The following is a 25,557-nucleotide window of genomic DNA, read 5'->3' on the forward strand; positions in this document are numbered from 1 at the left end:
AAGCGTGCACAGGTCCATGACGCACGCCGGGGTAACGCCAAGCTTAAAACCTTGTCGCCTAAAACTTTCAAGTTCGACTTCGGATGGCGGTTCAATGGTACCCAGTAGCACTCCCGTCCGCCATGATCACTCGACTTGTTCATAACGAGACGAAATGTGAATGTCTAAACGTTCGTCAAGCCGTGAATGCGTGAACGTTCGTCAGCTGCAATCTTGATGTGCTGTTGATGAATTGTCCCGAATCGGTGTGGTGAACGAGTATTACGGTTTGCCCCTTGACTTACTTTGTGCTATGACGTCTTGAGTATATGAGGCGCTCTCGGCACTGCACGCTGCGACGCCGCTTTTGTAACCGTACTCAAATAACCCTAATACCCATTCGCTCCTTACACCCACATAATCATGGCGTCCATTGCCAGGCCTCCTCATAGCTTTCATGAGACGGTGAAAGCTCTTCTCAATGAGAAACAACAAGACCTCGCCGACCATGGAGACAGCCATCACCCCCAGACGCCTCCGCTTGCCCGAACCAGCGACCTCACAGACAGCCAACATGAACAGGATGAGGCCGCGACATCTCAGAGTTCGTGGCCACGCAGTCCGCGGCCCAGCACGCAAAGTCGTCGGTGGTCCGTGAACACTCCTTCCGCCCGCACTGGTCCGCCGAGATCCATCTCCTACAACTACGGCATTGCTGGCTCCCGTCCGACCTCCCGCGAGACTTCGGGCGACGAGCAAGATGCTCGACCGCACATCCGGCTTCCTTCTCCTACGGACGAGGAGTGGGAAGACCCCGACCATCTTAGAGGCTTTGCCCCGCCCAACACGCCCTTTCGAGGCGCGCTCGAATACTCGGATCCTGAGCAACGGGAGAAGGAGAGAGAGCTGGCAGAGCGGAGGAGTCGGCGGAGAGAGAGCATTGGCTATTTTCACGATGTCTTTCACCCTAGCAAGTGGATTTTAGATTCTCCCAGAGCAGACCACTCTCCCTTCCCTCTTGCTCTTCGGCTCAGAGACTCCCGTCACCAAGGCGAAGAGACCAACAGCCCTGGCCCTTCAAGCCCAATCCCTCAAAGCCCAATTGCTCAAAGCCCAATCCCTCAAAGCCCAGAAACCACAAACAGCCCAGAGCCTCCTCATGGTCGTGTTCAGAGCATGCAATCGACGCCTGCTTCCCCGCCGACGTCTCCTCGTCTGGGCAGCGCCGGCCGGAGTCGGTCCATGTCTCACATTAAGCAAGACGGCAAGGCGAGCACCTCGATGAAGTGGACCCGTCTCCGCTCCTTCCTGCCGTACATCGCCGCGCAGGGGCGCGAGCAGACCCCCGGCTCGTCCGCCGTCGTGCCGCAGTCCGTCAACATCACCGACGAGCTCATCGCCGGCGGCCTCTCCGCACTGCTGCTCCGCCTCTACTTCGAGCGCGACGAGAAGGGCCTCCGCCGCGTTCCCATCCTCTTCCAGCGGCTCCGCATCCGCGTCAGCGACAGCCTGCACCCGCTGCACGGGCACAAGGCCGTCTTCCGCATCGAGTGCGAGTACGCCAATGGCGCGGCGCGCTGGGTAGTGTACCGCCAGCTCCGCGAATTTTTTTCTCTGCACACGCATTATACACTTTCCAACGCATATAATCGCTATGTCGAGACGCTGCCGGACTTTCCGCGAGCTGGTACGTCCCTAGCTCTCGATGGTGGGAAGGACATTGATGGATTCTAATCGACAGGACTTCCGTACTTCAACTTTCTGAAGGAGCGCGGTAGCGAGTTTACTCGTGCAGACTTTGCTCGAATGCAACGCGAAGCACTAGAGAATTACCTCATTGGTCTCATGCGTGCAGTGGTACGTATGGCATTCGAATGCGTGCAAGTCGCTTTTTTCATTCCTTTGATTCTAGATGTTCCACCCTACTTCAAACCGTCTGGCAGCTTTCCTGGAAATTAGCGCGCTCTCAACTGCTCTTGCGCAATCTGGAGGTGCACAATACAAGGCCGGCTTCCTCCAGATAGAGGCTGTCACCAACAAAGGGCCCTTCGGAAAGCGGGGCACTAGCTGGAAGGACAAGAAGAAGCAGAGGTGGTGTGCTGTGCGCGAGAGCTACCTCGTTGTTGTCGAGGAGATGGGAGAGGTGTGTCACCATTAAATGTTCTTCACTGTTTCAGAGGTGTTGAACCCGACTTGCCGTCGGTTAGTTGACTGTGCACGACGTCTTCATGATCGACACTGACTTCATGATCGAGCGTCCAAAACGCTACTATCGTCAAGGGTTGAACCTCCTTACTCACCCTGAGGCTACCACCGAGGAAGAGAAGGCAGACAAGCCTGAGAAACACGAGACGGCGAGCGTATCGGGCAGGTCAATCCGATCCCGGATCTCCAAGATCTTCCACGCTGGGCACAAGCGCGACGGCTCGGGAGGCAGCAGCATGAAGGCACCCAAGCCGTCCATGGAACGCGGCGAGCGCCAAGGCTCGCCGTCATTCGCAGATGCTTCCGAAGACGAAGGCAACCGCTTGGCGCGCCAGATCACGCCCATCTTAGATCCGTCGACAAATACGAACCCGCTGCTCGGCCCAGATGAGCATAATGACAAGAACCCGAGCGCTGCGAAGGACAAGAAGAAGCAGCACGCTGATGTCTCGAAGCACACGTTCTACATCGAGAATTCGCAGATGCGGCTGAAGCTGTTCGCTCGTAACGAGGTAGGTGACTCGGCGGGGTGACACACCTGTGCTGACTCCTCCGTAGCGCCAAATGCTGCAGTGGATCGCTGCCCTGGAGCGCGTTGCGCGAGAGTCGCACTACACGGGGAAGAACCGATTTGACAGTTTTGCGCCTATTCGACTCAACGTGGCTGCGCAATGGCTCGTAGACGGCGTAAGCCCAAACCAAATGCTGTTGCGTGTGAGCCTTTACTCATACCTCATGAGCAGCGCGACTACTTTTGGAATCTTTCGCGGGCGATTCTTCTGGCTAAGGAGTCCATCTACATTCATGACTGGTGGCTCTCACCAGGTACGATCTCCCGATTCCGTAGCCCACTTTCCTCTGATCGCGACGACCATAAGAGCTGCAATTGCGGCGGCCGAATATGGAGAAGTATCGATTGGACAATCTCCTCGAGAGGAAAGCGAAGGAAGGCGTGAAGATCTACGTTATCTTATAGTATGTCCCACTATCAACGTCCTAGCGACCATGCGCACCTATATTTCCCTTTCCAGTCAAGAGGTGTCGAGCCGCACGACTCCGACTGACAGCAAGTAAGAGGCGGTCTTCTTCGCAGTGTTCCCGAGGCTTATACCTTCTCAGTTACGCTAAGCAAAAGCTCAGTTCATTGCATCCGAATATCATGGTGCAGCGGTCGCCCTCTCACTTTCAAACTGGCACCTTCTACTGGGCACATGTGAATAATCGCTCCATTCTGCATCTCTCCATACTGACTTTTTCGCCCTGTTATTGTAGCACGAGAAGATGTGTGTCATTGACCAAGCAATTGCCTTCATGGGTGGTCTTGATGCGTGCTTTGGACGGTAAGATCCCACGAATTCATGGGTCAGTTCGGCAGCTTAGTGGACTTAAGGTGGGACACCCCGCAGCATGTGCTTGTCGATGATCCAGAGACCGGAGACTCCGCAGACATCATTTGGCCAGGTGCGAGCGTACCTGCTTGCCTCGCTATGCGTACCTTCTGACCGTGTATTGCTTCGACTAGGCAAGGATTATAGCAATCCGCGCGTGACGGACTTCCACACTCTGAGCAAGCCCTTCGATGACATGTACGAACGGTCGAAGGTTCCTCGCATGCCTTGGTGAGGGTCTTGTCGCTACGACATTGGTCAGCCTAACCCAAATACTTTTCAGGCACGACGTCTCCATGCAAATTGTTGGTCAGCCGGCTCGCGACCTTGCTCGTCATTTTGTGCAGCGGTATGGCGTCTTCCACTCTCGGCGCTACTTTTGGTATCTCATTGTTATAATTTAGCTGGAATTATCTCCTCCGCATCAAGGTAAGCACACATGCAGGCAGATTCTCATCTCGAGTTTAATGCGTGATATATAGAACCATACGCGACCTATGCCTTCCCTGCTCCCTCCTTCAGAATTTAAACCAGGGGAGCTCAACACCCTTGGCTTGACCGGCACATGCGAACTGCAGATCTGTCGATCGGCCGGGGTGTGGTCGCTTGGCACGCCGGACAGGATTGAGTTTTCTATTCAGAACGCTTATTTGAAAGGTACCAGACTACCCATCGTAGGAGTGACTCGACTCACTGCCTCGCAGCCATTCAGATGTCCGAGCACTTCATCTACATCGAGAACCAGTTTTTCATCACCTCGTACGTATTAATCAAGCTCCCAATGGCTGTACGGCTGCTCACAGCTCGCAGAACCGTGGTTAATGAGGTGAAAATTGAGAACAAGATCGGAGACGCGCTGGTCCACAGAATCATTCGTGCACACAAGCAACACACTCCTTTCAAAGTATGCATCGTCATCCCCCTTTTGCCCGGGTTCACTTTCCCCGTCGACCATAGTGATGCAAGCGCCGTGAGTCTATCGTGTGAGATTTTGGGAGCGACTATCGCTGACATAGCGCAGATTCGGATCATCCTCGAATGCCAGAATCGCACCATCTGCCGAGGACCCAACTCCATATTCGCTCGTCTGAGGAAAGAAGGTATTGACGTGAGTCGCATAAGTTGGTGACTGGGACACTCAGTTAAACCACTCTAGCCCGATGATTACATCTCATTCTTCTCGCTGCGCAACTGGGCCAAGCTCCGCGGGGACGTTCTGACCACGGAGCAGGTGTACATTCACGGCAAGGTGAGCGCGGACACACTGGTTTCGCGATTATCATATTGACCTTCGGCAGGTTTTGATTGTCGACGACCGCCTCGCTATTATCGGCAGTGCGAACATCAACGAGCGTTCCATGCGGGGGGATCGTGACTCCGAGATTGCGGCGGTCATCAGAGATACAGATATGATCGAATGGTGAGCGATAATCCCTTTCCCTGTTTTGTGCGGTCACTTATCTCGCACTAGCACCATGGCTGGCAAGCCGTTCAAAGTCGGCCGCTTTGCACACAGTCTTCGCGTCCGACTTATGCGCGAGCACCTTGGTGTAGACGTCGATGCGATGTACGAGGAAGATCTGATGGCAGCTTCGCCAGTTAAGGCGCCGCACGAGATTGAGGAGTGGGATCCGGAGGTCGAGCAGGAGCGCGGTAAAGACCATGGTGTGACGCATATCGGCCATGGCCAGCGAAGGTCTGGTTTGAAGTCGCTGGCGCGCGATACTATTGATGCGGCTGAGCAAGGTCAGTCCACTCAGTCTTGCTCTGCCATCTTCGATGTTAAAGGACAGCAGCTATACACGGCACTGGAGATGTCGAAGCCAAGGATGCAGCCATGTTACTTCGCAAGACTGGGCTGAAGACCAAGGGCCTAGATACTATGGCGTCGGACAAGACGCTCGAAGAGGAACGGCAGACATTCACGCGAGAAGGCGAGAAGGAGCATGGGTTCACAAGCTCAGTAGTGCCTACCTTGGAAGAGAAGCTCGTCATGGAACAAATCAAGGAAGAGGAGGAGGCGCCGAAACTCAATCAAAACGGCACCGCAGATCCTTCACATGGCGGCGAACGTCAAGATGGCGGTGCTAAGGCTCAAGATGGCGGCGCCAAGGCTCAAAACGGCGACGCAGCACCGAAACAGAATGGCGACGCGAAGAATGCGACCAATGGCGATGCCAGTGACCGTCAAGGCACCGAAGCAAATGGGACTCTTCGACTCGACCCGCATGATGGTCCACCAGCGGCTCACGCCGGGGATCAGCTGTATGGTGCGCCAGCTAATTCAGACCCGAAGCGCGACGATAGGGTACCAGGCGTTCGCTCTGATGGAGACGATACCGAAGACGAGGAGAAGGCTCCTGGCGCGCGGAAGACCATTCGCAAAAACCTCAGTGCAAAGCTTAGTTCCTCCAAGCAATGGATTTTGCCGACACCGGCCCCGCATGTCGACCCTCATGGCTTCGAAGACCCGATATCTGATGCCTTTTGGAAGAAAATCTGGCTAGGTTGTGCGGTTCACAATGTAAGCACCATAGCACATGCATCCTCGGTCGGCCGAGCTGACCGTTTCCCCCCTCTAGACCGAAATCTACAGAAAGGTCTTCCATGCTATCCCGGACGACATAGTCACAACTTGGAAGCAGTACAAGGAGTTCATCGTCCACCACGAGCGATTGAACAGACCGGTGAGCTCTAAGTGCATGCATCCACGGAAGTGTTGAATTGAATGCAATTAGGCCCGCGACCAATCCGGTCCCGAGCCGGTCGGTCGTGTCCCGTCAGAAACTGGCGATTCTCTTGGACCTGGGGCAGCTGCAGTAGATTCAACGGCGGTACACGAAGAGTCTGGTACAACGAAGAGTAGAGACTACGGCGACGGCAAAGATCCCGGCGCGCCAATCACTCCTACAAGCGCCGACCCGCCAGCTCAGGACAAGGGGGACAAGGCAAATAGGACTCGCAAGGCTTCTCGCAGTCCTGAGCCTTTTGATCAAGCAGAACGAGAAGAAATGGAACGTTTGCTCCAGGAGCTTCGTGGTCACTTAGGTATGGGCGTCTTGTTATTTAATCGACAGAAGCTGAGAGGAGGCACGTAGTGATATACCCGAATCGTTTCTTGGAAGGAGAAGATATTGCGAACAATTTCTTGTTCAATGCCGACAGGTGTGTAGCCATTCATTGGTTCGCAAGCATCTCTGACTTTCGTTCCCGCAGACTCATGCCGCTGCCTATTTATGACTAATGCATCGGTCCAAATTTGTCTTTCGTTTACATCTCCACGCATATATCGTTATATACCCTTCAACACCTCTGACTATCTGGCCTGTGTACTCTAAGAGCGATATAGTTTGAATGGATAATTGGTCTTACAACGGTAGTGGTGCCGTGGGGGCACGGAGGGCGTTAATGCAGGCACCTTCCTATCAGTCGAGCATATGACAAATTGAGCGATATTGAGGATGTTGTGCGTGGGTTGTGCGGCTTTCTTAAAGGTCATATGATGTTTTGTACTTGCGATGTGTCACAGCGGTCCTCCACTCAGCCGTGGAGACGCTGTGTCGTCCGGCCAACCCCGAACGCCACGAAGCTGGCGCTCAGCGCCTTCACCTCCGTGTCGGCTTGGCATTTATAGATTTCAGATCAAGACTACAAGTACACGTTGCTCGATTGAATATCACTGGGGAAGCACCCACTGCACCTCCTTCTGTTCTCTCTTCGCCCTTGCTTTCGGACCAAGTTTCTTCACTTTCTCGCTGCGGACCTTTCTTTCCCTTGCTCTACAACCTTCTTGCTTGTTCGTGACTCTTCGGTCCTGCAGCTCCAAAGCTCTATCTAATTCATCTTGAGCCTCTCCGGAGCCCACAGCGCGCTCTCTGCGTAAAAGGAGTGGGAGCGAGCTGGAAGCAAACTGCCAATCTTTCACACTCGCAGAACGCATCTGCATCGTCAGGTCCTCTGTGCTTTCACGTCGCTCCAGCTTAACCTCATGCACCGTGTCTTCGGTAGTTGCGCGCCCCGATTCCGGTTCCGACTGCGGCGTAACGAGTGTTTTGGACGAGGCCGCGGACGTCCTGGGAAGTAGTATATCGTTAAGTATGGATGGAGGTGGATTCAATCGGCCATCTGCGCGCATTTGGGCAATTTGGGCGCGAATGTCAAAGTTCACGTTGGAAGAGGAACTGTGGGGTGAGCTGGAAATGCCGGGCTCGTTCGTTACCATACGGCCGGATGGGGCAGCGGTGGTGCTTTGGGGAGACGCCGGGGATATGATAGGGCCCGCAGCAGATTTACTGGAAGGTGACCGATATTTTTGGAACGTCGTGTTGGTTGCACTGCCCGCCGATAAGGCGGCTTGCGAAGGCTGCGTGGGAGCCTTCTCAGCGTGTATGCTGTGCGGTAGGTGTGATGATGTAGTCCCGGCTGCGCGAGGCACGGAAGGGGTGGGCATCCTCTGTTCGTCTATAATTTCAACTCTCTCAGGGATCTTCTCTGCGATCCGGATATCCTGTGGAGCAGAACGCTGAGCAGTCCCAGGCATCCAGGCGACCGGACCTGACAACGCGACGATATCGTCATCATCGTCTAACTGGATGGATTCGCCCACTACCGCGGGTAGAGCAACTGCGGGAGCATGAGATGAACTCAGAGAGAGCTGCGCCAGATCTGACGCTTGAGACGATGCGGTGCTTGGACGTGCTGAAGACGTCCCTCGAGATACGTCCAGATTTCCACGAGATATATCTGCGGGCGGCTCGATTATTTGGATATCGTTGTCGCCATCTGCCGTTACAGTGGTGCGCGCCGCTATATTGAGAACTTGAGCACTAATAAAACCCACAACACTGCGTCCTTTACCTTTGTGTCGCAGCTCACACCGACGGCAGGACCAGACTTCGAACTCTCGAGACGGATCCTTTTTAATTTCTCTCATTAACGCAATCAGGTCTTTTTCGCTTATGACAGGCTCCAGACAAGCTGGGAAACCCCTTGCAACTTCAGCATGCACACGTATCACCAGGATGCAGACGCACAGTGATGCCAGTGGCGCTTGCAGTGTTTGCAAGTCACCAGAAACTTGTCAACGGCATGTCTGGCAGTGTTGCACTTCCTACACACTCTGGCCTGCACCTCTGACATGGCTCCTCATGTGGGTCGTTCGGTAGTCTTCGTGCTAGTGGAGATGAATGTGAGGATCCAAGTTCACGTGGGATTTTATACGAACTTACTTTTACAACACGTGCAGGCCTCATGTTTCCGTTCGTATAAAGCAGTTGTGATCCCCGCTTATGGCAGAGCAAAAGCCAAGCAGACCTTAAGGTAGATGGCGAGGATACAAAGACGAGGGTCGCCAACTGAACAGTATGCGTAAGACGTCAGCCACTTACGCATAAGAATGTCGCTTTCTACAGCAATGCAGCAGGGCTTACAGGACAACATCGAGACATCCCTGATGACAAAGGCTGCAATATCTTTATGCCTGAGTAGGCACGAGACTCTGCGCATGAGCAGCAAGCCTCCGTGCAATGCAACACCGCTAAGATGATAATGGATCTGGAAGCTGTCGTTATGCTGCGTCCGGTCGACATTGACAGTAATATATAATTTGAACATCATTGACACTCAGCGAAGTTGAAAAGGAATTTCGGAGATAGTCTTCAACTGCCACGTGTACTTATGACGAGCTGAACCCACAGTTCTGGGGCCTGTACCTCGCAACATGTGCATGAGGTCAGACATCTGCGGTGAAGCGATATACAGCACATACCCATCGTGGGACGAGTGTAACCTAGGCCACCGTCGCCTACCACGACGCGCCATTGTGATGACAACGTCGGATTCAGGCGAGGCTGCAAACTAGCTGCAATGCCCCAGGGCGTCGGCGCATGCCGTAGCGATGTTCATACAACCCGCGCGATGACGTTCAGCCCAATTTAAGTAAGCGAGGGCGTCGCCGACGCCCCGAGACGTCCGAGATGCCGCAAGTCGCACCGCCCGCAGCCCTCGACGTCAGAGACGATGTATAAGATACTCCACCGCAGATATTTCTCTCAGCTTCCCGCAGTCATCCCACCGCCTATAGCTAAGGTCGTCCGGAACAGGTGGTGAACACGAGGTGATAGCTCTGGTCAAAGTTGCATTACAGAGCGCCTGCACCGCCACCACCGCTGAAGTCCATCTTCAACTTTCTCGTCGACCCTCTCACGACTTTCTATCCGTCGCTCGAGCACCGCCGTCTGTCCTTTCGTCTCTCACGGAACCGCGAGTCTCCCACGTTTTCGACTTCTTGCTGCGCTTACCGCCAAGTGGCACCTCGACAACCACTTTGAGGCTGACTCCAGCCTCTGCTCCGACTGACACCCTTGAGACCTGACCACCATGTCAAACTACACGAGGCGGGTCCCGCCGCCCTCCCAACAGTACTACGCTGTTCCCCAGAGTCCACGCTCGACTGGTCAAAGCCGACAAAGCTCACAGGGCCGCTCGTACTCCAACCAAAGTATGGCTATGCCTCAGCCCACAGTAGCTCAGAGCACCTACCGGCCGCGACCAGACGACCGTGATGAGATGGCACATAGAGTAGCGACAGGGCATCTAGGTGGTGGCTATGGGCCATACTCGGTGCGTCTAAAACTTTATCTGCGCAGCGGGTCGCCGTGAAGCGCTGCATATGCTAACCTCTGAGCTGTAGCACCACCCAAATGTCCATACAAATCAATATTCCGCTTCACGCTATGGCAACAACGGGCCTAGTAATAATGGATACAGCGGTGCCCCAAGCGCAACACAGTCCGAGATCTCCGTCGTGACCACTCGAGAGAAGGCCGGCACCGCTCCCATGCTTGGCGCTGCTGCTGCCACCAGCACTGTCGGCCCTTACCTGTGGGATACCAAGGATCCCGACCTCGACGACGCCCTTCACAACCCCGATCCTATCCGCGATGCCGCACTTGACCGCTCTTTTACTCTGTTCTCCGCTCGAGGGTGGATGAACGCTTCCGCACTTTTCCTCCTCGTCGCTGGCATCCTCATGCTTTTCGCTGGATACCCCATCATCCTATTTGTGCGCGATAACCAGAGCGCTGGCCCAGGCTTTAACCTCGGCGGTATCAACCGCACAGGGCAGGTCCCTGACCTCCCGCATATGCCCACCCTCATCGACGCGGACACCCCGTCGGACGTCATGACCCGTGTCGGCACGGACGGCAAGACGTATAACCTTGTCTTCAGCGACGAGTTTAACGTGGACGGCCGGACTTTCTGGCCGGGTGATGACCCATACTGGGAAGCGGTCAATCTCAACTACTGGCCAACTGGCGACCTTGAGTGGTACGATCCGCAAGCACTCGCGACCGAAGACGGCAAACTGGTTATCACCATGGACGAGGTGGAAACACACAACTTAAACTTCCGCAGCGGCATGTTGCAGTCATGGAACCAGTTCTGCTTTACAACAGGCTACATTGAGGTCAACGTGAGTATGCCCGGTACACCACTAGCTCCAGGTCTGTGGCCCGGTGCCTGGACGATGGGCAACTTGGTACGTGATGACCGCGGACTTCATTTTGCCCACACTCACTCCTTGTCAGGGACGTGCTGGCTATGGTGCTACGACGGAAGGCACATGGCCGTACAGCTACGACACCTGTGATCTCGGCACCTTCCCGAACCAGACAAACCCCGATGGCACCCCTGTCGCTGTGCAGACTGGAGGCATCGGCGGTGGGCCTCTGAGCTTCATGCCCGGCCAGCGTCTCTCCGCCTGTACGTGCCCGGGTTCTGACCACCCTGGGCCAGACGTCTCGGTCGGTCGCGGCGTGCCCGAGATCGATATCTTTGAGACGCAGGTCGACGTCTCAAGCTTCACGGGCCAGGCGTCTCAGAGTTTTCAGACGGCGCCATACAATATAAACTACCAGTTTGACAACTCTTCGGATGCGACAACCATCTCCGATCCCTCGATAACCACCCTCAACAGCTACAAAGGTGGCGTCTACCAGCAAGCTATCTCCGCGGTGACGGATATCAGCAGCAGCAATTACAACAATGCTGGTTATGCAACATACGGATACGAGTGGTGGTCGGATCCCAGCGACCGCGATGCGGGATATATCCAATGGTTCAGTCAGGGCCAGCCGTCGTGGAAGATTACAGCACAGACGATTGGGCCCGACCCTGTCTCCCAGGTCAGCCAGCGGGTGGTCCCCGAAGAGCCGATGGTGAGCAGCTATTCAAGAGCAGCCTTCCGCTGGCTTGGTGCTAATTATACTCGTCTACCAGTACATCATCCTGAACTTGGGCATGTCGCGTAAGTGTACCTATCCTGTCTCATAGTTTCTGGTGTACTGAGCGAGTTTCGTATACAGCGTCATTCCAGGCGCAGGACTTCAAACACTTGCAGTTTCCGTCGAAGATGTACATTGACTATGTGCGTGTATACCAGCGGTCGGATGTGAAAAATGGTGTTGGCTGCAATCCACCATCCTACCCAACAACGGACTACATCAACAAGTATGTGACCCACGCAGTTGTTTGTTATCTTTCCATACTCATATCGCTGCAGCCACGCCAACGCGTACAACAACCCTAATCTCACCACCTGGGACCAAGCAGGCTACACGTTCCCGCGAAACTCAAAATATGATGGCTGCTAGTGTCATCGTGTCTCAGTGCTCGTACGCACACCTCGACGCTCTGCCATCTCGTTCGCTCGCATTACCCCGCACATCATATATCCCCCATGTATACTGCATTGTCTCACATGATTATCACGGTTACGACGTTATGACTTCGAACAATTCCTTTACACGCAACGCATCCGCATGTAATGTTACATCGCCCTTGCATTATCTTCTCCCGATTTCTCTTCCATCGTTTACCACTCTTCGGGTGCTCTCCCGCTTCTCTCACTACGGACTTTATACTTGTCTGTGACCCCTCGTCGCCGCTGTACCTCTACGCAGTTTGAACTTTGCTAATAGACATCAATCCTCTCCTTGAGTGTAGTCGTCGGGGAGGTGGGAGGACGCTTGCGTTGAGTCCCGCTCGGGCCCACCGCCTTCTCCATAAAAGGCAAGCGATCACGGGCCCTCAGCCGTGTAATTGCAGACGACCCTGGCCAGGCTTGAGAGTGACCTCTTCGCCGTCCCGCCATCTCGCCGCCTGTCGACTCTGCTTCTTGCCCGAGTCTGAGCACGCCACCTCTCCAATTTTACACATGCCTCACTGCCCTTTCTAATGCACGGAGACTCTAGCTCGACCCAATTTTACGCAACAGGCCACGGAGTGGACATGTACTCAGTGTCTTCCAGCCTGAGAGACGCGTCTAATCAACGAGCCCCTGGATCAGAGTCAGGGAAAGGGTGTGTACAAACAATGTGAGGAAAAAACACCTACTTGACCACGACTTGTAGTATGTGGAAAGCGCAGCCAACGCCTATACCTGTTCCGAGCAATGTACGTTCACCAGCACCCGACATGTGCAGTCAGTGAATTCACGTATGATACTTGTGACAAGTCAAAGAGGTCTCTCGGAAACCCAAACCCATTCGCCGGTGGCAGGATGAAAGACACGCTGAGCAACAAGCCGCACACCAGCGGGAATCACACTGCCTCCAAGACTCCCCTCGGCAACCAAGGGGGCGTCACGGGTCAGCGAGGCATAAGGCGGCCTCGGACCCATGGAAGGTACTCTCCGAGCATGTACCAGCCGAGTAAGTATTGCTGGTTGTGATATGCGGGCCGGTCGTTTGCGTTGCTTGTGACTGATCGTGTATGCTGAAGAGAATCCGAGCGCACTCAAGCCTGTCATTGACATCGACGACGAAGATACCGGCGAGCCGGTCGCACGAAAGGCGCGTACGGAGAGTCCTGACGAGATTGGTTTGTTCCCCGACGAGCCAAGCCACTCCCGCCGTAGCTCGGCGACATCCAGCTCGTCTGCCCGGAATCCCCTGCCCTTTCGACCTGTCGTGCAGCGGCCCAAGTGGACCCTGCCTCAAGATGGTGACGCAACGCAACGCTTGGAGAAGAGACGAGTAAAACGGACGACGAGAGCCAGTCCGTCCGAAATTATTGAAGTTGTCGACGACGAGCCCGTAGACGGCGGTGCTCTACCAGTGGAAATCGATAGCTCGGACCCACCCGATGATCACGCAGGAGAAGGATTATTGCCCCTACGACCGAGCATTGCATACCGCCGCCAAGCGTCTCCTACGGTATGCTTCTATCTTCCCTCAGTCCAATGGTCCTTTATTCTCACAACCGCAGCTCTCGATATTGAACATCGCAAAGGGCAAGGTGGCAGAAGAAGTGTCCCGCATCGAGAGCTCACAGGAGTTTGACCCTAAGCAGATCATCCGGCAGATCAGCAACGAGCGTACGGCCGCCATACCAAACCAGGTCAAGATGATCGACCTCAGAACCAAGGTGAGCGCTCCGGCAGAAGGATTGAAGAACAGGATGAAGCCCAAAACACCGACATTACAGGTACGTTCGCGAACGTTCACCGAGTTCTTTTGCTCACATATGCGCTTTTAATTTGGATGCCTTGACATAGCCAGACCCGCTATTGCAGTCCTCTGGCTATCAGTCGTTGGCAAGCACTAGCAAGGAAGAAGTTCCTCCTAGGTCAAGGGCGCAGGCAGCGAAAGCTATGTCGTCGTCATCGCCGATCCTTCTGCCTCTCGAGGCTTGGGTTCTCGGTAGGCAACTAGTCCAGGATTATGGCCACGAGTATTGGATCAGCTTCGACGGTCAGAAGTTGGAAGTCAAATCCCCGGTGGAGAGCCGGCAAGCTAAGCTCTCGATACGCGTGAGCGACGGACTAGGGGCTGTGACGGTAGGTATTTTGCGATCATGGGTAGGTTAGGCGATCTAATAACTCCTACAGTGCTCAGCTCACCCCTTAGACCCCAATAATCCGGTTGTCATGAAAATGCAAACTGGTAAGGCCAAGCGAAAAGACAAAGAATTAAATTTAGGGCCTTTCAGGCATGGTATGCAGCTCTGATATCTGCTACACTATCTGTCAAGCTGACTAGATCAGGTGCACATGGGTTAGACGGTACATTGACCTTCATGTTCCAGAGGAAACATCCAAACTGGGACGATGGGAAGCCTTACGAGAAACTGATCGCTCAAATCGAGAAAGTGGCTTCGACCTGCGAATTCGTGACGTGAGTACGGCTTGATAGCTAGCTCACTATGCCAGCTGAACCGTTTCAGTCTGTCCGCGTCAACAAAGATTTGGGAACTAGCAACATTTAACCATCAAGAGGATGACGAATCAGACGGCAAGCTTGATGATTGGTTGCTTGGACCAACCACCGTAAACCACGACAGTCCAGGACGGTCCCGTTCAAGAGTACCCCCACGCGCCGATGATGAGGACGATAATCAGCTAAGACTTTCCAGTTACGTACCTAGACGTGCTACTGTGTAAGTGATATGCATGTCTATGTTCTGCGATCGCTCATCGTAGCTCAGGGACAGAGATACTTTACACGCCCAGTCGTCGACGCGATCATCACGGAGAACAGCTCGACGAGGGCATAGAGAGGGTTTGCGCGAAGAAAGTCCAGGCAATTCGCCCGTGCTGGATGCAGATGAATTGTAGGTGACGTTTGCATGTACAGCTGAACGTTGTTTCTGACTACCTCTTCAGAGTGCTAGTTTATCCTCCTTCTAGCGCTGGCGCTATCAACGTCACTCGAGGCGATCTGAAGCGGCTAGAGCCAGGGCAATACCTCAATGACACGCTCATAGAATTTGGTCTCAAGTATGTTACTGGATCTTTGTCTCTCTTGCGATTACTTATGAGTGGCTTAGGCTCTGGCTTAATGATTATCGCGAGGAGAATCCTGAATTGGCGGATCAAGTGCATGTCTTCAGCTCGTTTTTTTACAAGAAGTTGAATGTGAAAGAGTGAGTAACGGCAGCGTACCAATGTCTTGACATCTTTAACGCAGTGGTACTTTTAGCAAACAAATGGGATACCAGAGTGTGCGCAAATGGACGTCGAAGTTCGACTTGTTCAAAAAGAAGTATATTATTGTACCCATCAACGAACAGTAAGCCCACGATTTGTTTGTGCCCCCCTGCCATTTGAAGCTGACGTGATGCGACAGTCTACATTGGTACCTGGCAATTATCTGCAATCCAGAATACATCTTGCAAACACCGCCCACGCCACCTCCCAAGGTCGGACCTTCAGTACTGACGCGCAAGCGCAAGCGCGAGGAAGACGTCGGGCCCGTTGAGATACCAGATATTGACGACACGCCACGAGCACCCACAGCAGACACGAGGGAGACGACTCCAGCACGCTCTCGAACCGGGGATGAAGCCGAGGAGAACAGTGTCGAGGAGCTGCTGAACGACTGTGCGATCTCGCCACCGGAGGAGCCTCAGGAGACATCTCTATTCAACGACGACCCTGCCAGTGGACTGATGTATCCGCCATCGGAGTCGGATTCACGGATGGACGTAGACGCGGAGCGGCATCCGGAAGTCGTCGACATCAACTCGGTAGCAGCAACGATGGCCCCGACGCTCGATGAGCAGTCAGTGGACGAGGGTGACCTGCTCACCGAGGACGACCGCCCCGACATCGTTGAGATAGACGATCTACCGATGGAAGTGGACGCTGCGAACATCGCTGCCACCGTGGCTGTACCCGCCACGCGATTCTATTCGTCTGCTTCGAAGAAGGGGAAGGAAAGGGCTATGTCACCTGCAGTTCCTCATCCGTCGGAGCTAGATAACGAGGAAGTTGAGGTCGAGATCGAGAAGGAGGACCCCCCGGAGCCGGAGTCGCGCGATACCAATCCAAACAAGTACGTTTTCCAAGTATTCCTGGAGCCGATTCAGTGCTGATTGTCACCAGGACCTGGATATTCACCTTCGATTCCTTGGGATCGAAACATCCTGCAGCGGCTAACAACTTGGCGCTCTACCTGCAACTGGAGGCGCAGGACAAGAAAGGCATTAGCCCCGCGAATACCACACCGCCTGGGAGGAAGCACGCTCTTGTAAGCCTTCGCTGCATGCTAGCTTCCATTCGATTCTGAATATAGCATAGGTTCCCGCACAACCTAACTTCTGCGACTGCGGCGTATATCTCATACACTTTGTGCGAGCCTTCATGAAAGACCCCAGGCGTGCCACGGAAATCATTCTTGTAAGTACATGATGCCCTGTTGCCTGAACACTGACACTCACTATCGTATTCACAGAACAAGAAACCCAAGGAGTACTCCTCGAGAGAGCGCGAGCAGGATTGGGACGCTGAGGCTGTCATCAACTTCCGCAACGAGCTTATGGCGACTGCAGAGAGCCTGTCCGATGTCTGGAAGAAAGAGAAGGCCACGCGAGAGGAGCAGAAGCGCAAAGAAGCTGAGGCGGTACCGTCTGGCGCGACCTCCGAAGCTGCGGCCGACGACTCGGACGACGAGATCATCATCGGAGAGGTTATTAGCAAGCCAAAGCCGGCTAGCACCAGAGGCAAGGGTAAGGCAAAAGCTCCCGCCTCTGCGGCTACAGAGGAGACCAAGGCGGACCGTCTGAGGTGACACCATTAACAGTCTCGTTCTGTAGGTCTTGACCCTTCAGCATACACCCCCGTGCTTTATCATATTGCATATATTCTATTAAGCTCCTATACGACCATCGTCTTGTCCGGTTCATCGCTGCTATCGCATAATTTCCCTCGCACATGCATTCCGTTATCTATTATGTAGCAATAACAGCCCCCGTCTTCCCTATAACTGTTAATATACTGCGCTGTCTTCCAGGTAATTAATCCGCTAGCACCTCGTTCACCTCCGAGGCTTGCACATCGTGTATGGTCCCTGCTAACCTCAGCAATATCGACGCTGCAACTGGTTGCCATATATATGCATGATTACATGCGGACCGACGTCTCGACACCAACGGGAAGATATTCAGCTAACACCATGGTTTCGTCTAGGTGGTATAGAATAAGATATCGCCGTAAGTGAAGTCCACGCGTAAGTACGAGACTAGTGTGTAGGTGTATATATACACGACGTCAAGGTAGTAGGTCCGAAGATATGTAAGCATCCATGCGCAGGGCGTTGGGTGGAAGATGGTATACAGTGGTCAAAAAATGGGTAAGCAAAGAGTATCCCACTATGATGAAGCACAGGAAGGGTGAGGGGTATTCACGGAGAGCAAGGACAGGCAGAATAGGTGTGTGGTGCAGTCCACATGAATGTCATTGGAGTCGAGCACGAGACGGGACTAGGCTGGACTGAAAAGCTTTAGGTATCATTTGTACGGTTCAGATGCGCGCGACGATGCCGTGACGGCGGCACGGCGCGCACGAGGTGATCATCAGACAAGCTTGACGGCTGCTTCGGTATATGGACGAACGACAGCGGTACGTCCGTCGGGAGTGGCGCGTCGTCACGGCGTGCGACCGTGAATGTGGGCGAGACATGGAAGGAGGTTGTGGTGGCACCCACAGGAGCTGAAGCTGCAGACGAACTCGTGGTTTGGAGCTTTTCGTTGGCGCTACCTCCGATAGCCTTTGGCGCATCGGGAGTCGTGTTCTTGCTGTTGATGTACATACCGATGCCGATACCACCTGCAACGCACTACGATAGCTATTAGCAGTAGTCTCTGGATATTTCAACAAATTAACCTACGACAAGAAGCAAGAGACCAATAACCCAGACCCATCGCGTAAGGCGCGTCGTACCGTTCTGGGTCTTCCGCAACCAAAGACTTCATGCGCGTCAGCAATACACACGGCATATGATGTAGGGCGGACGCACCTCTCTTTCTGTGCAGCTGGTAGGCTACTCTCCGCCTTGACGACCATGCTAAAGCGCCGCCAGAAATCATCACCGTTTTCTCCACGTTTGGGCAATACACCCCCTTCCTTTTCACCACGCAGGATGGCCTGGTTGGCGAACTTGATGTCGCGCTCGTCCGCCGACTTGGACGGACGGGCAAAGACCGGTTGGATGGGTGTGATCGTCGGAGGGAGTGGGTGGGGCGACGCAGGAACCATGCCCCCAGGCGAGGGCAGGCGGGGCGACTTGGGACTGTTCAAGCTGTTGACGAGCATTAACGGTCGCGGGTGGCTTGGAGAGGGCAGGCGGCCGACTGGAGAAGCCGCCGGACTGGGTGGATTGATACTCAGAGCAGAGACGGGTGCCGCGTAACCAGGCTTGGGTGCGGCGAGGGGTATCGGTTTCTGCTGCTGCCGGGGCGAGGGTGGAGGCAACATCGAGCGATGACGGTCGTCGAACGGATTGTCGTCGTCGTCGTCGTCGTCCATGTCGTTCATCATACCCGCACCGAGCGCACCTGCACCAGAGTCGCGCCTGGACTCGTCCAAATAGGAGTCGTACCTGTCCGAACCGCTGGTCAGCCTAGCGCCGTTCCTTTGCGCGACGTGACGTACGTGTTGTATGCTGAGGTCCTCGCATTCGGATCTGTGGGTGAAGGCTGCTTCAGACGACGAGTAGATTCTCCAGTCTTCTCGTCATAGAGGTGGTCGTCATCGGTGGCAAAAGGCGGCCTGCTGCCGATTGGTGGGGTCGAATACAGGCCGTTGCTGGACATTATCGGTGACAGTCAGCGACAATAAAATCGTCGATAGCGCGAAAAAAAGAGTGGAAGAGAAAAGAGCGACAGAGGGTAGGGACCGGATGCCTCGAAAAACGGAGGCGAAGCTTTGAGAGGAAAGGAGCACAACTGGAGGGCGGAAGACAACAGTATAGGGCGTCTAAATGGGCGTCCAGATCAAAGGCGACCGGCAACGCAACCGTTTGTCTCGCCAGACCCTTTTGCAACTGCTTCTCCTGATGGGAGTGGCTCTAATCCTACTTTCTCGTTGACGACGGGGGCATAAAACAGTGGCATTCATCGGGCAGTGACCGGGCGAGCCGGCAGAGAGACATGAAGTAACACCGTACAATATACGGGGGCGGGCAAGAAGCTACTGTCACAAATCGGAGGCAGACTGGCAAGCCAACTACCATTCGCTCTCGTATGATGATGCAGAAACCGGCGGAGAAGTCTCCGCGATATGCTTCCAGTATCAGGACTGGATGCGTACGGACGATGGCACGCTGACAGATAGGTCGTCGTCCACGGGGAGATGTATGACATCTCGTAAGCTCTTGCCACGGCTCATCTTCTACCTTCCAACTCACGCCGAGCGAAATCAAATCCAGACATTTGGCCGTAGAGGGGGCCGGAAGGCAATTTGAAGGTAGGCTCGTTGGAGACGTCAGAACGTCTGCATCAGGCGTGTTCGAGGAACAAAGGTCCCTGGGCTCGATTAGAGACGGCTGGCTCGCGAACCCAATGCGCAAGTGTCCGCGGTTTTTGCTCCGTGCAAACTTTCCGGTGAGGAATACGAGTTACTTATGATAAATACAGTGACTCTAATGCAAGAGAGCTCTATTGCCCTCAAAATGACAGCAAGCCTTGTCCACGTTCGGGATCGGACATACGATGCACACGCACCGTCTTGCCAATTTGGATATTTGTCATGTCTTGTGGCGTAATGAGGATGTACTGCTTGCGGTCCGAGGCATTGGCAGTGTCGATCTGTACGCTACGTCAATCATATCGCACGAGAACCGCGTGATTATGCAACGCACCATCATCCGCATGCTGATACGCCGATTGACGGCGTCCATGAATACGTCGAACTCGTCTACCACTAGTTAGCCGCAGGGCATGTTATTATCCTAACGGTGCACCCACCAAGACAGCGGATGGGACAGCCGATTGATTCCCACAGCGAGAGTAGCAAACAGATGGTCGAGAACGACTTCTCGCCTCCGCTGAGCGACCGCGGATCCTTCTCTCGGTTGCCGCCCTGTGTTCCGGCTTGATCGTCTGTTTGCACCTGAAAGCTGTCGTGAGCGCGTACAACAAGGCTTTCTTACCATTTCGTCGCACCTTAAGCTGCAGAGTGCCTCCAACGTGGTCGAAGAGGACTTTGCCGAAGTAACCACGGTTCGAGAGATGGTACGAAAAGTAGATCTTGCATCTGAGCGCAATGTGGCGACGGAATTCGTGCCATCTGGCGAGACGAACACGAATGGACTTGCGTAGAGACTAACAGAATGTCAGTATCGTGCCCATGAACGAAATGTAACACGACAGGCATACTTTGTTCAGCTGAAGCATCGTCCGCAGCTCCCGCTTGGCGTTGTCTAGAGCGGCCTTTCTCTTGTTGACTTCGATGGCCATCTGCTCAACGGAAGCACCTTGCCTACAAACAGACGCTCAGCGTAGGTGTTGGCAGTGACAGGGCTCACTCACGTTTTCTCGCGCTCCTTCAGAGCCCTTTGCACAGACTCCAACTGGCGCTGAATATCTTGCACTTTACGCGGGTTTTCGATGCGTTCACAGAATCGCTGAGCCTTCTCTGACCATTCCTGAAGTCGTGGTGTTAGCATTAAATTTTCATAGAAGATTAGAATGCGCACCTTAAATTCCATCTGGACTTGGTCAACGACCTCGCCCGCAGCGGTGATCTTCGCCTGTTCGTCTTCGAGCTTCTTGGCCCAGTGGCCCATGTCACTTTGCGCACTTAGACGCTTCTCGGTCGCATTTTGCATGGTGCCCTACATCATACTTCAGGCAACCTACAGCTCAGCGTGCCGCAGCCTAACTCACCACTAGCTCTGCATTGCGCCCGTTATAATCCCTGATCAAACTCTTGACTTGATTGTGCTTCTCGATGAGAGGCCTCTGCTCGAGATTAACGGCGTGTTCTTGTAAAGAAACTTCTTTGAACTGAGAGATAAGACTCTGTTGCTCCTCTTCAGCGGCCTCAAGCTCCTGCTGAAGGACCTGCACGCCGACTGGGAGTGCTTCGTTAGCCTCATCTTGCAGCGCATCGCGTGCGGTTTTAATGGTGCGGAGTTGCTGGTGTAGGTGAGACTCTTGCCGCTGCATACCCTCGTCAGTATAGCGGGATAGTATTTGTGAAAACTCTGGCACACCTTCAATTCTTGAATCTTGCGCTCTAAATTCCGGCCGGTTTGCGCAGACTCGTTTCGACGCGCCGTTAGCTCGTTGAATTTTATCTCCGCCTCTTTATGACGATCTTCCCAGATCCTGCAGCACGTTTGACCCAATGAGACAAATGATATTAAATACGACGCTCACCTTCTGTCCTGGCTGATATCTCCGCTAGTGAACAGCTGGTGCCTAGGATCTTGTGGTCGTAGCTGCGGTGCCAACTTGGAGCTACCTCCTCCCGTTCTGTAGACGGGTAAGTGACCAGCCGCAGATGGAGCGAAGCATATACTCGCCGGTAACGCTCAACAGTGTACGCATCAGATGTCCAGGCAACACCGTGGCCGAGATCCCGCAGGCGGTCGTCTGCATCTTTACGGGTCTCGGCGATGAGGATGCTCTCGATCGAGAAGGCGTTGATCAGGAGACGCAGAACCCACTCGTTGGAGATCTTAAAGCCCAAATTTCAGCACATTAGTCACGCACAAAGCCTATGAACACGTACATCAAGTGCACGTAGTACAGTCATGAAGCCTTGTGCAGGCTCACCGCGACTGTAGTCAAAAAGATCAACTTCCGAGATAATAATTTGGGGGTTGCTGTGAATCTTGTCAGTGCGCAGCCTCCTGGAGAGTCACCTCAATAACGTACTTGCCATGACGCTTGAGAATCGCCTCGAGTGTCTTGCGATCGCGGGTGTCGGTGACAGCGAAAGCGGACATCATTGCACCGATGCGCACTCGCATGAGAGGTGCCCACACCTGGTCGCGCACGCGCACGTACTGACCCAGTGGACCAATAGGAGAACGTCCATGCCATTGCTGCCTGCCGATATCCGCGAGCACGTGTTCCAAGTTCTTGCCGAACGGCGCCAGCTTGTTACGTTCTCGCTGGGCAAGCATGTTCAGCTGGCTCTCGAAGTCCGAGATTTCGCGCTTCTGCCGCTCGATATCGCCCCCCAAGCTATCGTGTACAGTACGAGTGTCTCGAATCTCCTGCTCTGCCTGTTGGCGCTGCGATTGTAGAACACTGAGACCTGCATTGGTAGCATTGTACTGTTCGATGGCTTCCTGAAGCTCGCGCTGGGTCTCCTGTCGCTTATCATGCGAGAACTCGTCCACCTTCCTCTGCTCTTCTTGAACCTTGCGTTTGTATTCTTCGATCTTCTTATCGTTGGCAATCTTCAAGAAGTTAATCTCCTTCTGATCATCCTATACGTAGCGTCAGCAAATAAGCAGGTACCTACAGGTTTCACGAAAGCGCACCTTGATTACGCTCAGTTTCTTCCTCCCCTCATTGATTGTCTCTTGCAGCTCTTTGGCCTGGTTCTTCAAGTCCTTAATGTCGCCAAGATCCGTGATCCGCTGCTCAGCTAGCCGAATCTCATCCTCCGCTGCCAGCTTTTTCCCCTATATTATTTTTTGTCCGTCAATACATTACCAGGAGGGGAACGATTAAGAAGCTCACTTCGGCTTCACGAAGCTTCTCCTCAATCTTGGGAATCTTCGCCTTCAGCTTCTCATGATCCTGGATCTTCTCACTCAATTCCTGCAGCAAGATTAAATTCGGATTTAGATCTGTTGTACTGATTACCAACCTGCTCCTTGGTCGCAACGTGTGCCCAAGCCATCTCTTTCTTCAAGTCGTCAGCTTTGTGTTTCAAGTTACGAGCCTTCTCAGCTTCCTTGAAACGACCTGTAGCTTCCTCTAACTGTTCTTCCAAGTCAGGGAGAATCTCTGACTTCGCCTTCAGGACCTTCTGCGTCTGGGAAATGTTCTCGAGACACGTCGAATATTCCTCGCTGAGCTGGCTGAGCTGTGTGCCGCGAAGGAAAAACTACGTGCTTCACGTTAGTAACGATGAAAACATGGAAAGAGGTCAAACGTGCCTTGTATTTGTCTGCAGGTTGGGATGCGCTCAGGAATTGACTAACATAATTGGTGAATATGTATACGCAAAACTATCAAATTATTTGCTTACCGAGCAGAATCTGTGGCGAAAAGATTAAATGCGAACCAACACAGGGATGGAATATCGGAACGGACCTTGTGTGAGAATGTTCATGGGGTTATCAACCTGAATGTTCATGTGGTCGCATATCGCCGACAGCTCATCTCGCTTGGTAGAGACGACTTTGCCATCTTTTGACTTGATCTTATACGATGACGAGCCTTCCTTCGTGAAGCGGCGCGTGATCATGATGCTGTCGCCATAGACATCGTGCTTGTACGCGTCTTCTCCCTGGTTCTTGAGGATGACAGTTACCTCTGCCGCACTACAGAACGTTATTCAGTACCAATTCAAACGATTGTACGTATATACTAACGCTTGGCCCTCACGAATAAAAGATTTCAGACCAGAACCTCGTCCTGTCATGGTGGCTTTACCTCCGAGAGCTACGGTCAAAGCAGAAAGTACGGCACTCTTGCCACCTAGCAGTGCCGGTCAGAAGGTCTGTAAATTTCATGCAGCTTGCACACGTACTTCCATTGTGTCCTGAATAATGGTAATGAGTGTGAATCGAGTGGCATATGTAAACACTCCTACCAATGATGAAATTAATCTGAGGGCCGAACGTGAATTCCAGGTACTTGTGGCACATGAATTGGTGTAGCTCGAGCTTCTCAATGATACCCATGTCCGCAATGCTCTATTTTCCCATTCAGCTCACGTGTTTAGCTTGTTGTGTTGGTGAGTATACTGACTCCTAGGTGCTTGTTCTGATTCATGACCTTGGCACGAATTAGCTCTTCATGCTGCTCCTCAAACTTCTTTTCGTCATCAGCGTTGGGTGGAAAATCTTCCTGAACGTCTTCTTCCTCGTCAACCACAATGGGTTCGTCATTGTCTTCCCCGCCGTCTTCACCGCGACGCGACCTGGTTCTCGATGTAGTCGCGACAGGGACTTCACGGTTCTCACCACCAGTGCGCGCTCGCTTGGAGGTTTGAGAGACATCAGCCTCGGTATCTGAATCTACAGTAACTGCTCGTCGTTTCGACGGCATTGTTGAGGACGTCGAACGGGGCGTGGTGGTGGTCGGTAAAGGCGCGACGCGTCCAAATGAGACATCGTGCCACCAGGCAAACAAGTGTCAATAATGGCGCGCCTGAGCGCTAGGCGTTTAACTGCGCTTGGGCCAGCCGCCAGAGCTCCAGCCACGAACCGATGAGCAAGAAATTCATCGCGAATCTGGGTCCGGCTGTTAATTTTTTTGTTCTCTGCTAGATCTTATCGAACTCAAAGAATCTAGACACTGACGGGGGACAATGTTGCAATGCCTTCTCGGGCTGCTACCAGCGGCAGCCGGCGCCGTCCCTTTCATTGATCTTGCCTTCTGACTATAAATTTGTAGCATGCATACTGTATATTATATTTAAACGCGGCAAAATTTGTCTCAGCATGTTATATTTTGTATCTATACCTGACAACCTCCGGGCACTCATCTTTGCACCGAGATCCGAGGTTGTGGCAACGTCAACGAACTATTAAGCCTTAGTAAGGGCACACCGATGCGCTTTCCCCCAGAACATGTCGCGGAATGTGATCTAATGGCATGCAAAATAGCATAATGCTCTACTCTGTCACCCAACGTCTCAGTTTTCCTGCTAATACAGCGAATAGCATGGTCAATTGCTGTTTTGACAAGACGCTCATCCGCCACTTCTCACAATGGCCTGCTTGCTTCTCGGTATGTAGGTTTGCAAGACCAGGATTCTGTTGCATACTCTACCAATGCTATGTTGCCCGAGTTTATCATTAGACCGTCTCATTACCTTCGCGCCTCCGGGTGGACTGGTCGTGGGGTTTCGCTGTGCTGAGCGGGATAAAATGTGATAATTGAAGCACAATAGTGTACGTTCGCTCGCTCAGACTTCTTGCTTTGGATAGTCGCCTCGGCGGTAGATTAGGGACCTGATTTGTCCGCTGTAGAGTTAATATTATATCGTAGGCGTGCTCAATTCTAAAGTGGT

At 53.4% G+C, this 25,557-nt stretch overlaps 6 protein-coding genes across 6 annotated transcripts; 3 read left to right on the forward strand and 3 right to left on the reverse strand.

Moving 5' to 3' along the window:
• Positions 1-1,260: 1,260 nt before the first annotated feature.
• PHACADRAFT_102355 (uncharacterized protein) lies at positions 1,261-6,816 on the forward strand (the record flags this gene model as incomplete). The annotated part of the gene is made up of 27 exons (XM_007399686.1): positions 1,261-1,666; positions 1,721-1,836; positions 1,892-2,122; positions 2,187-2,339; positions 2,520-2,696; positions 2,743-2,871; positions 2,928-3,009; positions 3,063-3,159; positions 3,216-3,254; positions 3,304-3,397; positions 3,457-3,524; positions 3,575-3,645; positions 3,707-3,803; positions 3,856-3,921; positions 3,977-4,001; positions 4,055-4,229; positions 4,277-4,331; positions 4,383-4,542; positions 4,594-4,680; positions 4,729-4,821; positions 4,871-4,992; positions 5,044-5,318; positions 5,369-6,096; positions 6,155-6,259; positions 6,311-6,620; positions 6,671-6,737; positions 6,789-6,816. The coding sequence occupies 27 exons, from the start codon at positions 1,261-1,263 to the stop codon at positions 6,814-6,816; spliced, it is 4,056 nt and encodes a 1,351-aa protein (XP_007399748.1).
• A 368-nt stretch (positions 6,817-7,184) lies between these two features.
• PHACADRAFT_212568 (uncharacterized protein) lies at positions 7,185-8,746 on the reverse strand. The gene is made up of 2 exons (XM_007399687.1): positions 8,430-8,746; positions 7,185-8,378 (listed from the first exon to the last, which is right to left on the reverse strand). The coding sequence occupies exons 1-2, from the start codon at positions 8,503-8,505 to the stop codon at positions 7,249-7,251; spliced, it is 1,206 nt and encodes a 401-aa protein (XP_007399749.1). The 5' UTR covers positions 8,506-8,746; the 3' UTR covers positions 7,185-7,248.
• Positions 8,747-9,801: 1,055 nt separating this feature from the next.
• On the forward strand, positions 9,802-12,556 carry PHACADRAFT_262385 (glycoside hydrolase family 16 protein). Its single transcript, XM_007399688.1, has 6 exons — positions 9,802-10,193; positions 10,264-11,112; positions 11,162-11,791; positions 11,853-11,880; positions 11,939-12,083; positions 12,136-12,556. Exons 1-6 carry the CDS (start codon positions 9,951-9,953, stop codon positions 12,224-12,226), a joined length of 1,986 nt encoding a protein of 661 aa, XP_007399750.1. The 5' UTR covers positions 9,802-9,950; the 3' UTR covers positions 12,227-12,556.
• A 253-nt stretch (positions 12,557-12,809) lies between these two features.
• Positions 12,810-17,143, forward strand: PHACADRAFT_31751 (uncharacterized protein; the record flags this gene model as incomplete). Its single annotated transcript, XM_007399207.1, has 17 exons — positions 12,810-12,934; positions 12,986-13,028; positions 13,090-13,285; positions 13,356-13,789; positions 13,812-14,060; positions 14,131-14,412; positions 14,464-14,569; positions 14,620-14,749; positions 14,799-15,011; positions 15,060-15,185; positions 15,238-15,351; positions 15,402-15,497; positions 15,542-15,643; positions 15,701-16,408; positions 16,459-16,603; positions 16,654-16,752; positions 16,808-17,143. 17 exons carry the CDS (start codon positions 12,810-12,812, stop codon positions 17,141-17,143), a joined length of 3,504 nt encoding a protein of 1,167 aa, XP_007399269.1.
• A 327-nt stretch (positions 17,144-17,470) lies between these two features.
• Positions 17,471-19,299, reverse strand: PHACADRAFT_262391 (uncharacterized protein). The gene is made up of 4 exons (XM_007399689.1): positions 19,006-19,299; positions 18,371-18,952; positions 18,242-18,320; positions 17,471-18,190 (listed from the first exon to the last, which is right to left on the reverse strand). Exons 1-4 carry the CDS (start codon positions 19,164-19,166, stop codon positions 17,855-17,857), a joined length of 1,158 nt encoding a protein of 385 aa, XP_007399751.1. The 5' UTR covers positions 19,167-19,299; the 3' UTR covers positions 17,471-17,854.
• A 719-nt stretch (positions 19,300-20,018) lies between these two features.
• Positions 20,019-24,590, reverse strand: PHACADRAFT_102496 (uncharacterized protein; the record flags this gene model as incomplete). The annotated part of the gene is made up of 19 exons (XM_007399690.1): positions 20,019-20,159; positions 20,213-20,274; positions 20,319-20,463; positions 20,517-20,675; positions 20,730-20,832; positions 20,883-20,998; positions 21,050-21,187; positions 21,240-21,559; positions 21,735-22,035; positions 22,090-22,183; positions 22,236-22,795; positions 22,850-22,984; positions 23,037-23,132; positions 23,182-23,421; positions 23,453-23,513; positions 23,627-23,860; positions 23,912-24,017; positions 24,127-24,235; positions 24,291-24,590. 19 exons carry the CDS (start codon positions 24,588-24,590, stop codon positions 20,019-20,021), a joined length of 3,420 nt encoding a protein of 1,139 aa, XP_007399752.1.
• Positions 24,591-25,557: the final 967 nt, after the last annotated feature.

Source organism: Phanerochaete carnosa (genome assembly GCF_000300595.1).
Source record: "Phanerochaete carnosa HHB-10118-sp unplaced genomic scaffold PHACAscaffold_9, whole genome shotgun sequence".
Classification (NCBI taxonomy): domain Eukaryota; kingdom Fungi; phylum Basidiomycota; class Agaricomycetes; order Polyporales; family Phanerochaetaceae; genus Phanerochaete; species Phanerochaete carnosa.

What these genes read in the sequence shown, in the direction of transcription:
- PHACADRAFT_212568 (XM_007399687.1), bottom strand. Translation starts at nt 8,505, where the DNA reads ATGAGAGAAATTAAAAAGGATCCGTCTCGAGAGTTCGAAGTCTGGTCC. An exon ending in GTGTGAGCTGCGACACAAAG is followed by an intron (nt 8,379 to 8,429) that starts GTAAAGGACGCA and finishes TTCTCAATATAG; the next exon opens with CGGCGCGCACCACTGTAACG.
- PHACADRAFT_262385 (XM_007399688.1), top strand. Translation starts at nt 9,951, where the DNA reads ATGTCAAACTACACGAGGCGGGTCCCGCCGCCCTCCCAACAGTACTAC. An exon ending in CCTGAACTTGGGCATGTCGC is followed by an intron (nt 11,881 to 11,938) that starts GTAAGTGTACCT and finishes TTTCGTATACAG; the next exon opens with CGTCATTCCAGGCGCAGGAC. An exon ending in ACAACGGACTACATCAACAA is followed by an intron (nt 12,084 to 12,135) that starts GTATGTGACCCA and finishes ATATCGCTGCAG; the next exon opens with CCACGCCAACGCGTACAACA.
- PHACADRAFT_262391 (XM_007399689.1), bottom strand. Translation starts at nt 19,166, where the DNA reads ATGTCCAGCAACGGCCTGTATTCGACCCCACCAATCGGCAGCAGGCCG. An exon ending in AGGACCTCAGCATACAACAC is followed by an intron (nt 18,953 to 19,005) that starts GTACGTCACGTC and finishes CGGTTCGGACAG; the next exon opens with GTACGACTCCTATTTGGACG. An exon ending in TTGGTCTCTTGCTTCTTGTC is followed by an intron (nt 18,191 to 18,241) that starts GTAGGTTAATTT and finishes TAGCTATCGTAG; the next exon opens with TGCGTTGCAGGTGGTATCGG.